The following is a 14,340-nucleotide window of genomic DNA, read 5'->3' on the forward strand; positions in this document are numbered from 1 at the left end:
TGGTCCTTGAGGTTGCACGCACTCAACATGAGCACCATGTGTAGCGAGACAAACATCAAAACAGTAGACCATTTCTTGCCACACACAAGTCAACTGGTCCCTAGTTACTGAATTTTCATTTGACGTGTGTGGATGACCAGTGCTTTTACGTTTGCATATGACACCTTCTTCTATGAATTTTTTAGGCCACTCATAAATTTGCTTATGACAATGCGGCTGTTTGTTGAAACGTCAACAGAATTCACGTTGCACTTGAACAATGGACTCGCACTTTGCAAACTGCAGCACGCAAAATGATTTCTCTTGTGGTGTTGTCGCCATTTTACTATAAACGAGAAACAGTGCTTGGTGACATTCACTGGTACTTTTAGGTGGGCTTTTAAACTTTGAACTTTCCTCTATCCAGTGATGTGCGGAATGGTTTTCTGTCTTATACAGTTTCTGAAATCTGGTCTTTCATTTTGAATAGCCCAGTATTATGTGACTATGTACTTTTCTATTAAGGTATGGTATTTGGGAGCCAGTGTCACTGAAGAGTGCTATGTAACAACAAAAACTGAGTTAAAAGCAAGACTGTTGTTGCTACCTGAAGTGTTTCTAATAGCATTGCTCTTTGTGCCAGTCCAAGCTCAGGAAGCAGTGACTTCCAGCACTGGCAAGAGGAATTTGAAGTCCAGGGAGGTTGGAGAATTTTCAGGAAAGCAGGGCCTAATCCAAACCGAAGGGGCCACAGTTGACAAGGGTGTGGTATGCTGATCTGTAGAAAGAATAGAGTAAAATAATAAGAAAGAAAGAAAGAAAGAAAGAAAGAAAGAAAGAAAGAAAGAAAGAAAGAAAGAAAGAAAGAAAGAAAGAAAGAAAGAAAGAAAGAAAGAAAGAAAGAAAGACTTACATCTGTACTTTGCATGATTTTTTTCAATATCAGGAAAGCCTGAAAAAAAAGGTAGATTTGTCACACTTGTACTATACAATAAAGAGGAGATGTCCAGCATATTTACGAAGTTGACTGAGATTCTGAACTAATTGGAAACAATAATTCAAGAAATACATTTTTTTCATTGTTCTCAATGAGTTCTGTGTCATCAGTGATTACGGAGGAAAGGTGCTAAAAGCCGCTGGGCTGTTGACTCATAACATATCTTGCGTTTGTTAAATAAGGTTACTTTCCTTTCTTAAGAGGTTCCTGCATTTCCACAATCTACCTGTGCTGGAGAGAAGTCTGTGAGGCCAGGCTTGGCGAGTATATCAGTGATGTGAGTCATAGGTACATGGTTCAGGAAGGAGATTCCTAGCTGAGGTAGGATCCCACGCAGTGACGCCAACTGAGAGGAAGTCAGTTCACTGGCATTGACTGACTTGACAGCTTGAAGCAGAGAATGAGCCCGCTGTGAGAATAAAATAAACATACATAACAAGAGCATGCAGACATTTTCATTCCAGCAGTAATCCTCATGGACAGCATATGATAGAAATAATTTAAGCTGAGCTAAAAAAGCTCAATCAAGTTGTCTTTGGCCTTCATGGCTGCTCAAGCGCATATAGTTATAAACTTTCCAGGATTGCACTATCTCACTACCAAACTTCCTGAGTATGCATATTGAGTACACAAGTAGTTATAAAGACACAAACAGTGATGAATATGCGCTGAAATAACTAAAGACTTGTAGAGAAACACACAAGAACACAGGCCTATATACTATTGAAATAAATTAGATATATTGCTCACCCTACTGGTTGGGCTAATGAGCCCCTGAGACACACACCACAGCAGACGCTTCAGAAACGGCTGGAATCTCAGGAGGGCTTGCAGGTTTTCTGGATTCATATAGCACAATAAGATCCCAAGTCTGAGTAAGAAAGTACAAAATAAATACATCTTCACTCTATTCATACATCCACAGCTGAGTAGCCATTGTGAGGCTGTGTTACTGTTATTTCTTTAAAGCATGATAAAAGAAAATTTAATATCAGAATGGAAATAATGGATTGAGATACTTTACTGAAAAACACAACAAATGCTGATTCACATTACTTTAAGAAAAAAAATTCTTAAAGGAATACTGCACACAAAAATAATTTTTTTTTAAAATATTTCATGATGTTTGAAGTTGTGACAGAGAAAACGTTTTAATCTCATGTTTTAATGGAGAAATTAAATAATGAATACTCCAACTCAACGTGGTTGATAGGTGACCAGCACTGTGCATAGCCAAATAATGTGAAAAAAGTCCATGGGAACAAGAGAAAAAAAAAATTGGAAGTAACTTGTGTTGCATAATCCACATGTCCGATATCCATTTTTATGGTCAAAATGTGGAAATTATTTGTATCATTTGGTAAAATGTTATTCATAGTCGCTTCTTGAAAATGCCACATTTAACTTAAACAAGGAAGATGTCATTCCCACAATGCTGTTCATTTGAATTAAAGAAAGGTATCTTCACCAGTAAATAAGGGGGACAGGCAGATCTAAAGTCATTTTAAAAAATCGGAAGTGGTCTCCCCTCGACTTTCTTGTATACTCAGATATGGGGATTGATATTTGAGGAGTAAACTGCAAGACAATGGTTATATTTTTATATTATGTACACTAGGGGGCCCCCTGCTTGCTTTGCTCACCCCCCCTAATTTGTGCCAGCCAATTTGCATCTCTGCCACTCATGCTGTGAAGGGTGGGGTGGGGGGGGGGGTTAGCTGAACGCACGGTAAAGAGTTGCGGTCGGATCAGCTGCTGTCTTGCTGCTGCTGTTGTGCTGCATGTTCTGCTTGTCATGCTGCGTGTCAATCATTTAAAAGCCTGTGCACCAGCTGTCCTTTTGTCTCTCTGCCTTGTCTCGTGGGATGTTAAAGTGTCTCCGAAAAAATCACGTATCGTCTCCATCCCAGTCTTCCAAGATTTTTTTTTATAATACAGAGATTAAAGAACCATCCATCCATCCATCCATTTTCCAACCCGCTGAATCCGAACACAGGGTCACAGGGGTCCGCTGGAGCCAATCCCAGCCAACACAGGGCACAAGGCAGGGAACCAATCCCGGGCAGGGTGCCAACCCACCGCAGGACACACACAAACACACCCACACACCAAGCACACACTAGGGCCAATTTAGTATCACCAATCCACCTAACCTGCATGTCTTTGGACTGTGGGAGGAAACCGGAGCGCCCGGAGGAAACCCACGCAGACACGGGGAGAACATGCAAACTCCACGCAGGGTGGACCCGGGAAGCGAACCCGGGTCTCCTAACTGCGAGGCAGCAGCGCTACCACTGCGCCACCGTGCCGCCAGATTAAAGAACCATCAACAACAAATCAAATCAAACTAATCATTTATTGATATAATAATATAATAAACAATTATTATAAAAATAAAGTTGGTTAAATTGGACTCTGTAGCTGCATGAATAAAAGGTAAATTACCACTTCCAGTTAGCAGAAATAGCCCAAAAGTTCATAGAAATCTACCTAATTTGTACCTAACACTTGTATACAGAATCTTCTTGACCTAAGTGAAAACATACTCAAGTTATAGTGTTTACACACACACACACAGACATAATTCCAAAAATGATATTTTTGGATTTAGGAAGGTCAAAATCTTGAAATGGTATTTTTGAAGGATTCCAATACTTTCCCTATACTTCATATACAAGAAAGTCAGGGTGGTCTAAAATATCGAGATTCATCAAAATCTCGACATCAAATTTTTTCGACAATTTCAATACTTCCCTATATTTTGCATACAAAAAAAAAAAAAATATATATCATTTTTGGGTGAAGTATTCCTTTAACATAGAGATTTGAGCAGAAAGCACAATACAGAGGTGTCGAACTTCAAAAACAGATTTGCTTTTCAAATGGTTTTTTGAAAAAATGTGAAGTTCTAAAATTTGGTGAAGATAAGGGTGAGTATGAGCTCCTCTGAAACAGTGGTTTGTGAACTGTTTAAGAATATCTGTTATGATTTAAATGATCAGTTTTCAAAGTTAAATTTTAAAACAACAATATAAAGTGACATTTTGTCAAAAATTTTTACTGCAGGTGATATTTCCATTTCAGTTACACCATGCATGCACTGGCTCGCTAGATGATGGCAGCCATACAATAAACTGAAAAGCACTTTTTTATAATTTTCAGATGAAAAGAAAAGATTCTTACAAGTCAAACCAGACTTCAGCACCCCCTGACAAATAAATAAATAAGTTTGATTTGGTCTTAAGTTGAAGGGGTGGGCTTGTGTGTGTGCAAGAGTTGACAACCGAAACAGAAATACAGTACATACAAAGCAGACCAAAGGAAAGACAGAATGCAAATGGAAGAGTGGCTCATCTTTCTAATATTTCACCCTTGTGATACCATGACAAAAATGGAGAAAGGAAAATAAAAGGGTTGAGATGATGGCTGAGTTCTTCTTACCTGGAAAGATTTTACACAGACACTGGCTATGTTAGGCACCATGTTATTGGCTGTCAGAATGCGGAAAGCTTGCAATTCTTTGGAATGAAGAGTCATTTCATTTGTCATTCCCTAGTAATGTAGTCTGAAGTCCTTAAGGCAACGGAAGCCAGCAACTGCAGTCGCTAACTTTGATATCCTCTGAGACTGGGAGCCATGTAATGTGCTGTAAACTTTACTTTGGTTTTGCAAAACTACCTACATGGAATGATCTGTCCAGTGCTTTTAGGGTTACACCAGTGAATTCAGTCTCCAGACCATATTATAGCCTGCTTAGTCTGCCTGGAAGAATATGTTTATAGGCCACAATAGCTCAGTAGGGGAACATGCTGAGGCCACTCTGGCCAGCTCTAGGCATAGACCAAGTAGGCGCTAAATGTCGTTCCATTTAGGATTACGAGGGTGCTGATCTCTAAGGGAGATCCCCCTCCCCCCCCCACACACACACCTTACTCCCTCCACTCCTTGATGTCTACTCTGATTGTGACCATGAGAGCATTAATCACCAATGAGGCAGCCAAACCAGTTGCACTTCAGAATAGGTCATCCACCTGAAGCTAAGGATGTTTGGGTCCGGCCAGTACTTGGATGGGAGACCATCTAGGAAAAGTTTGGATTGCTGCTGGAAGAGGCGTTGGCAAGGCCAGCAGGAGGCACACACACTGATCTCTGAATGTTGATCCCAATACCCCAGTGCAGAGATTGGGACATTGTGTTGTAACAATGATATAAAATCACGGCCCTGACTCTCTATGGTCAAAAAAGATTCCTGGGCATCTATCATAATGAGTAAGGTGTATTCCGATGTCCAGGCTAAACTGCCTACCAAGGCCTAATCATCCCTTTATCCATCAATCCATCCATTTTCCAACCCGCTGAATCCGAACACAGGGTCACAAGGGTCTGATGGAGCCAATCCCAGCCAACACAGGGCGCAAGGCAGGAACCAATCCTGGGCAGGGTGTCAACCCACCGCAGGACCATCCCTTTATCATCCACTAATAAAATGTGTGGTGAGTGTGCTGGCACAAAAATGGCTGCCATTGCATCATCCAGGTGGATGCTACACATTAGTGGCGGTTGAGGTGGCTCTCCACTCACTATGAAAAACGCTTTCAGCAGTGAGAAAAGTGCTATAGGAATATAAAGAACTATCATTATTATCACTATTACCTCCACTCCTCCTTCATCAATTTCAGTTATGGATTCAAAGGAGGGATTCAAATTTGGATGCTCCTTTTTGGATGCTTGCAGCCGAGTATGCCAAGGGGCATAATGTACCCTTAAGCCGGCCCTGCCTACTGGCAATTGTTAAGAGCTAGCACTGAGGAAACAACGGAAGATGCATAACTCATTGCTATCAATCAAAAATGGCCTTAAGTGTCATTTGCTTTCCAAAAACAACATGCATTTAGCTAAGTAGCAGATCAGTGCAGAAACAACTTTTCACAGAAAATGCTAAAAGAAAAAAAAACATAGGGACCATGACAGTGTATCACCTACCGAGGCAACTGAGGTCATGAAAATGAAGCATATAGGACTGCTTCCAATGGAAGAACTTGAAAGTAATACTAGTTTACTTCTGGGAATGGTAGTTTATTTCAGATTTGCCTTACACTTTGACAGCTTGCTTTTTTTTCATTGTGCTCCCAACACTCAATCAGCCCCCTGACCCCCCAAACCCCTCCTCACCCCACAATGCAACATCACAGCACACCCCTACTGATGACAATAAGCACTTTTACCTCTGAGCAGTTTCAGCTGTTATATTCTGCTTTTTTCCAAATATGGTACGCAACACGTGGCGTCCTCTTGTTGTGTCCAAACTGCTGTTTCCCAGTGTTTCCACCAAGGGAATGAGCTGTTTACAGAGGAATACAAAGGTCACAATGACTTCTCTACTCAAAATCCAAATGTACACTCAAGAACAAATAATTATTTTTTATTCCAGGGATCAATGAACTGTGTGGCAATTGGTTGAGAACACACTGTTCAGCCCCAATAGCTCATCAATTCTATATTTGCCTAACTTTTGCAAATCATTACCCAATTAAATTTTAAAGATCCCAAAAGTGGTACTTCCAGCACATTACTGCACAGACATAGAATTACTAGACGCCTCTTGACCAGCAACATCGTACGTCAACGCCGCCGCCATATTGTGAGTGGTACTGCTATGGAGTGAGGTAATGGATAAAGATGCATTTGCTGCTTGGGATTGTACAAACCTCTGTACGGTCCAAACCAGATCACAGGGATTACATTTCATAGGTAAAGCTGAACAATTGTTTTGGTAATATTTGACCATTAGAAAATCCTGTTTTATAATCTTAACTTTAGCTATGCCAGGCTAAGCTAGCAAAGCTATGCATTTATGTGCTCAAGTGAGTCTCCAAACAACATTTTGGCTAAACGTATTTAGTCACTAACTATATAGGTTGTTGTTAGCTGTTAACATTTCTCAAACTTTGAAGGTTTCCCAAAGAAATCCACCTCAGGAAGCAGTGGGAGCTAGCCCTTAGAGGGGATTTTGAGAAAGCTATCCTGTGATGTGTGCCATGCTAGTTTGGTGACAGATGCTGTACCGGCATCATATGATCAAAGCTACCACTTCTTCACATTAAAAAACAAAGGAGGTTTGATGATTCCTTCTGAGGGTACAGTCAAGGTGGTCAAAGTAGCTGAGTGTGTTATCCGACAGTCGACATTATGACAAGCTGTCAGGGTATCTTTGATCAATCAGTTTGTTTGGGCTGAGATTGGTTCAGATGATGTGTTTTTTCTCAAGGAGCACATTGAGGAAACACAGTTTGAAATTGACAAGCATCATTTTATGCTCATGTCTTTAGTTGTGTCTGTATTCCATAAACTAAGGCTGCACCATATTGCCAGAGTGAATACTCTCAAATTACAGAGTGGCAACACACGGTAAAAGCTATGTAAGACAGTTCTGTTTCATGGATTTTAAATCCTATCCTGTATATATTTAAGTAACCACATTGTGTGTGTGTGTGTGTGCGTGTGCGTGTGTGTGAGAGAGACAGAGAGGAATGAGTGAAATGTTTTCAGAAATTATTAAGCCAATTTATATACAATAGAATTGTTTATTTTTGTCATTGAGTGTATCATTTTACTGTTAAAAGAAAGACAAACAAAGATAACTGGCAGTAACAGTGCAAAATTCACAATTGGTATGCCAGTTTGAAAAGATAAGTTTTGAGGGCAGTTTTAAAATGTGTTATTGAATCGAGCTGATATATGAGAGGGAAGAGAATTCCAGAGTTGAGGAGCACTAGAGGACGCTCTAGCTCCCATAAAACTGAGTTTGATGTGCAGTACAGAAAGTCGAGCTGCAGATGAGGATCTGAGTGAGTGAGAGGGAGTGTAAGTCTGTAGGAGATCAGTGAGGTTGTGGAGAGCTTTAAATGTTAAGAGCAGTATTTTGTGTTGTATTCTGTAGTTGACAGGGAGCCAGTGAAGTTGAGAGAGAATCGGTGTAATATGTTCAGTGGATTTAGAACAGCAGGTTGTTATCCTGGCAGCAGAATTTTGAAGAAGTTGTAAGCGATGGATAAGTTTTTGTGGGATGCCAGATAGAATAGCATTACAGTAATCTATACGTGAGGTGACTAGGGCATTAACCAATACTTAAGTACTGTGTTGCATAAGAGCAGGACAAAGTCTAGAAATGTTTTGGAGATGGAAGAAGGCAGTCCAAGAAATGTTACTTATATGGGAGGAATTATTTAACAATAATAATAATATTAATTATTATTTAATAATTGTCATTATTAGTGTATAAATGGATATAAATAATTGCAATTAAACAATTCGCCAAAATCTGTTGTATGTAAACGATACTGTTTTAAACGTTATTGTTTTTTCATCAGAAAACCCGGTTTCCATGTCTACCTGTATTAGTTTAAATGGCACTTTTACCACTCGCAATATGGCGTACGCGCTGACGTATCGTGTCGACTGGGCAACACAGTGAATGCGGCGTCTATCTATATATGTCTATGCATTACTGTGCACTGGAACTCATCCTTCATGTCTATTGTTCTCATTGCGAAGAAAACCTTTTGAATACTTGTATAAAATATACATCTTATATATGTCCTTCTGTGTTTTTGATGATGAACTTCTATTAAACTAACAGCTATAACACTGGTCAACAAACATTTTGCTACTGGGATTCTTTCACCTGTACTTTAACAAATTTCACTTGCTGACTCCAAATCTGAAAACCGTTTTCGTCCAGCATGTCCTATTTTTTAGCTATGATGTTCCAGGTCTTGGACAACTAGGGTGATTGGACAGTAAAGGTGATGCATTTCAACATTTAAGAAATAAGTTTGGTCTTGAGAAAAGTGAAGCCAAAATTAAGAAAGGTGTTTTTGTTGGCCCTGAAACCCGTGAACTGATGCTTGATGATGAGTTCAAAAGGAAACTGAAGACAACTGAATCAGCACCCTCATTCGTGCAGGTTGTCCAGAATTTTCTTGGCAGTCACAGAGTAGAGAATATTACTGAGCTTATGGAGACTATGCTGAAAGTACCCATAAATATTAGCTTATGGGAACCAGAATGTCACTGAAGACGCATTTTTTACATTCTCATCTCGACTTTTTTTCCACCAAATCTAAGCGATGTCAGAGATGAGCATGGGGAAAGATTTCATCAAGATACAAAGGTGATGGAAAACCGATATCAGGGAAAATTGATAGGTAACTACTGTTGGTTCATGTAAAGAGAGATAGATGTGCAGTACAAGCGCAAGCAATTGCCTCAGACAATTTTGAGCACACAGACCTCGCTTTTATATTGAGGTAAATTGACATAAACATGTTTTAAAGTGTCTCTGGTATCGTCTTCTGGTTTGTTTTCAGAATACAGTCCTCGGGTTACAACGTCTCGACATACAACATTTCGAGTTTATAACACTCACTCCCATAAAAACTTAAAAAAATTGAGACACAAGTGTTTTGGCTTACGCCATTAGCGTCGTACTTACAGACTACGTGGGTGAACTAGTTTGGTTGTGCGCAGCGGAAGAATACACAGCAATGCGGCGTATGAGTGAGGAAGTTGGCGAACTAGTTTCATTGCGCGCAGGGGAAGTGTTCCATTTGTGTGGAAACATCTAAGCATGGAAGTCAGAGTCTTCAGATGGTAGTGCTTTGAAGTAGAGGAAAGCCATTACGATGGAAGTGAAATTAGACATTGTAAAGAGATCAGAAGGAATAAAGGTAAGGAATATGAATTTTTTTTACACTCATTTTTTGTCATTTTTTCTGTTACTACAGTACAGTATATTTATGTCCTTTTGCTTTTTCTGTGGCTTAGTTGTGTTTTTATGTTCTAGATTATGATTTTGCAAATGTGTTAGGATAGGTAAGTGACTTAGGCTAGGGTGTGTTGTGACTTACACTGAAATTCGGCTTACATCACTGTTGTAGGAACGGAACTGTGTCGTAAACCGAGGACCCCCTGTAAACACATTCAAACAATTTTGGTGGGACAGAGTTCAAACTCTAGATATTTTGTTAATGTATCATATTGATATTCAAAAGTGCCAAAACAGCAATGATGTGTATCTCAAAAATCTTATGTGCTAGCTTAATTCCAATTTCATATATGAAATCAGTGTAAAAAACTTAATAGAGAGATGGTCTGATGTTCCCAGTAGCAAACAAAAAATATTTTTTTGTAGACCATTGAAGTCATTATTAATTCTGTTCATAATTTTGAACATTTCAAAATGCTCCCCTTAACCTCTATTTGCTTAAAATAAAAAGAGTCTGGTCTTTCAATCTTTCCTCATACCTCACACCTGTAGTCCAGGAATAAGCCTAGTAACTCTTCTCCAGACCCTCTCTAGCAGTATAGAAACCAGGGGTGGGCTATTCCATTAAGAATGCATGTAAAGCCTTGATTGAGTAAGTCTAATTTTATAATCGTAGCTCAGTCAGTTTCACAAACAGTTTCTTGTTATCTTAAGATGGGCTTAGGCAATCCACGATTATTTGTGCACTCATAAGAAATGATCATCAAGGACAATAGCTCAAAAAGAGAGACAGAAGGGGGTAACATCTGTAGGCTGAGTTCCTAAAACTTCAAGTGTGAGGCTAATGGGATGCATTATGGGAAAACCTGAAAAAGTTTTGGGTTTTATTTCATCGTTGAAAAATAGATGAACAAATAACATACTGTATATGGCAGCTTCTGCCAATGGTGGGGTGGGGTGGGTGACTTTGAATGTTGCTATTGCTGAGGAGTTTGCCCTCATCTGAATTTCTGATGGCACAAAATGAATTTGCCATACAAGTCAATGTCATTTGAAAGAACTTACCTGTGGATTGATGCTATGGAATCATTTGTATGTCACAAATTCTTAATCCAGTACACTACGCTAGGCTTCATCTTTAACTTGGTATGGCTAAGAGATGATTCTTAGGTGCCTCAGTTAAGAACTTGCCCTAATCACATTTGGTGGAAGAAAAAAAAAACTGGCTGAAATAAGCTCGGATTGTTGATTTAAACGAGGCTTATATACAAAGCATACTTCATTGAATAACCCCCCCCCCCACCCCCCCACCAACCACACACAATATTCCACTAAAAGTCTTACTAATATATTGTACAGTTTATGAATAGGATCTATTAGTTTGTACATGTTATGCTACAATATGTAACCTATCATCATATTAAGATTTTCATAAGCCTCATGGTTAATGCTGGAGGTAATTGTCTTCTACGTGTTGTGGAGTTGCTTTTTCATTTCAGTTTCTTTCTTTACTGCTAATAATTAATATTACTATTAACATTGACCACAAGTGATTCAGATTCAGTCAGTCAATCAGTCAGTCATTGTCCAACCCTCCATATCCTAACACAGGGTCACAGGGGTCTGCTGGAGCCAATCCCAGCCAACACAGGGCACAAGGCAGGAATAAACCCCGGGCAGGGCGCCAGCCCACCGCAGGGCACACACACAAACACACACACACACCCACTCAGCACACACTAGGGACAATTTAGGATTGCTAATGCACCTAACCTGCATGTCTTTGGACTGTGGGAGGAAACCAGAGCACCCGGAGGAAACTCACGCAGACACAGGGAGAACATGCAGACTCCATGCAGGGAGGACCCAGGATGCGAACCCAGGCCTCCTTACTGCGAGGTAGCAGCGTTACCCACTGCGCCACCGTGCTGCCCCAGCTAAGATGTATGGACGATAATTCTAATTCTAATAATATTGAATTATTATGCTGTAATTACATAAGCACACACGGAAGATGATCACAGGTGAATGGGGCCAAAACAGAATCATTTCTGCACGCTCTCTGCAGGGCAAGAGAGACAAATCTTTCAAACTTTGATATCCTGGCAATGAGAAATATAAACAAGAGCACTATTAACACACACTCTTAGCTTACTTAGAACATCAACAGACTTGATAATTAAGATGGCAATGCTCAGCATGTGCTGTGCAAGTTCTGTCACAAGAACTTCTAATCAGCGATGCTCATGGTCTCAATGACTCAAGGCAAAATGAAAAAGCAATCCTTTCCCATTCACCATCTTCAAAAGAGGAGTTGACGTGTTTTACGAGACCTCTTGACCAAAACCAATAACTAATCAATTTCATGGTAAAACTGCAATATCTGTCATGGCAAATAAAAAAGGAAAAAAGACTTCAAGATGAACATATCTAGTTCAGGAAACAAAGAAAGAGAAAGATTATGTCTGTGCATATTACTTTTCTCTCTGTGCACAGAGTCATTAATAAACATATCTCCTGGACCTTTGCACCTTGTTTAAGTCTTTCCTTTCACCATTTGTCTTTAAACAGATCACATACCTGTTCTGCTGTCAGCTGCTGAAAGTGACAGAGTGGCAAATAAGGTAACAGCGGCTGAAGGGATCGCAGGAAGTAAGGTGGCCACAAAGGAACTTGTCCCAGTACATTGGACTGCAGCAGCCTCTTCACAAAAGCTCTCTTTTGTAGTGGTTTCATTTCAGAGCTGTGGTCCCTGATAGCTGTCAGGCTTAACCATCAGAGTGAATGTTAGCACATAATCACACCAACTTAACACTTGGCAAAAGAAAAATCTTCAAAAACGTCTCTTATTCTACAAATATTAACTGCTAAACTGATTTGCATAATAACCACTGACCAGTCAAATCAATCAGAAATGTATTTTCATAAATGTTTTCTTATATTAAAAACACGCAAATGGTCACTCACACACTATCATTGACCAAAAGGAGTGACGGAAAGCTCATAATGTCAGAAACTGACATGAAGGGGATAAACTGTGAGAGGTCAACAAAGAGGTCAGGGGTGACACGAGGAAACTTGTGAAGCAATGCTGAGGTCATCATCTCCATTGCCTGCTCATCCTGCTGAGACACCTATGAAGAAGAACACACAGAAACTGTACGTGAGTGAATCATCCACTTGTTAACTTTTGGAATCAGAGTGAATTTTTTTGCATTTGGACTTGGAAACTATGAGGCAGTAGAACTAACCACTGCAAACTCCACAGAGGCAGTGCACTCGAACCTCGTATCTGCCATGCCAGACTACAAACAAACTTTATTATGCAGTACCTCTCTGTAGCAAGCGCTATCCTGTAGTACTATAAAAGGCCAGAGTTACAATGCAACTGATCACATGTATTTTTTTTCATAATTGGAGCACAAGTAGATTAAATGTCATTCTTAAGCAAGGGAATGAAATGAGAACCTTAGTCCTAAGGTTCAGTACCATGGACACTAGAGCACACTGCCTTTACATACTAGTAGCCAAGTAAAGGGCTGAACCCCTTCTCCTAGAGACCGCAGGACAAACACATCGCCCTGAGATATAAAATAATTTGTCTTCTTCTGATACATAGCTTACCTGTAGCTGGTTCCATGTTTGATGCATGTGGGACAGAAATCGTTTCACTGCTTCATTTTCAGCAGACATCAGTAAAGACCGTAAGCTTTCCCTTGGCATTTGTAGATATTCCTAGGAAGGAAATTTTTTTAAATTATTGCACTCCCATATGTTCCCCCACTTTTGTCCATTTCTTACTTAATGTATCTTATATATAAACATCTAAGCATGGAAGTGTGTGTGTGTCTGTCTGTCTGGCCCTGATGTGCGAGGCTACAGCATGAAGCTCAAAGAAAGCCACTCTGTCACCAAAGTGAAGCCGCTAAGAAAAGAGAAACTCGCTTAGCCGCTAATACACAAATAAGGCGAGCATATCAGCAAAACGAAACCACTGAAGAGAGAGAAACTAGCTTAGCCGCTGATACACAACCGATGTGAATGATTGATTGATTGATTGATTGATTGAAGTACCAGAATCCAAAGTTTCTAGGGGCCCAGGCTCTTTACAGCACTGGCTTACACAGCTAATATTTTAAAAGTGACATATAGGCTTTTACTATTTAAGGGTGACTCTTAAAGGAAAGCTAGGTTTCAGCGTGTATCAAGTAATCTCTGGATTTTTCAATAGGTTTTCTGGTCTCAACTATACAGACTGCCATGTCATTTGTGACTTTGATCCCATCTTCATGTTTATATAATTATACTGTGTCGCACACATGCGAGTAGGAGGCAGCTAAAGGGCTCAAGTAATTGTAATACCACATCAGACCAGGGGGTGGCTTTTTTCACTTCCTTGCAGACCCTTTCTGGGAATTCCCGCCAAGATCCTGCACCTTTGATGGTGTCACTTCCAGTTCTGGCTTATTAGATGACGTCACATCTGGTTGGGATGACATCACTTCCGGTTCTGGGCCCTATGACGATGTCACTTCCGGTTCCAGATCCTAGGAGGATGTCACTTCCTATACAGACCTTTAAAGACGCCATCTTGCCT

At 40.0% G+C, this 14,340-nt stretch overlaps 1 protein-coding gene across 1 annotated transcript in view; it reads right to left on the bottom strand.

The window, feature by feature from the left end:
- Positions 1-14,340, bottom strand: part of LOC114642541 (stereocilin) — a 112,270-nt gene that overhangs the window by 60,514 nt on the left and 37,416 nt on the right. Inside the window, exons 7-14 of the mRNA XM_051920786.1 lie at positions 13,368-13,478; positions 12,711-12,877; positions 12,324-12,510; positions 6,202-6,317; positions 1,727-1,847; positions 1,203-1,385; positions 893-931; positions 587-757 (exon numbers count right to left, since the gene is read on the bottom strand). Of these exons, the coding sequence (XP_051776746.1) occupies positions 587-757; positions 893-931; positions 1,203-1,385; positions 1,727-1,847; positions 6,202-6,317; positions 12,324-12,510; positions 12,711-12,877; positions 13,368-13,478 (1,095 nt within the window). The remainder of the gene's footprint in view (positions 1-586; positions 758-892; positions 932-1,202; positions 1,386-1,726; positions 1,848-6,201; positions 6,318-12,323; positions 12,511-12,710; positions 12,878-13,367; positions 13,479-14,340) is intronic.

This window comes from Erpetoichthys calabaricus, chromosome 17 (assembly GCF_900747795.2).
Source record: "Erpetoichthys calabaricus chromosome 17, fErpCal1.3, whole genome shotgun sequence".
Taxonomy (NCBI): domain Eukaryota; kingdom Metazoa; phylum Chordata; class Cladistia; order Polypteriformes; family Polypteridae; genus Erpetoichthys; species Erpetoichthys calabaricus.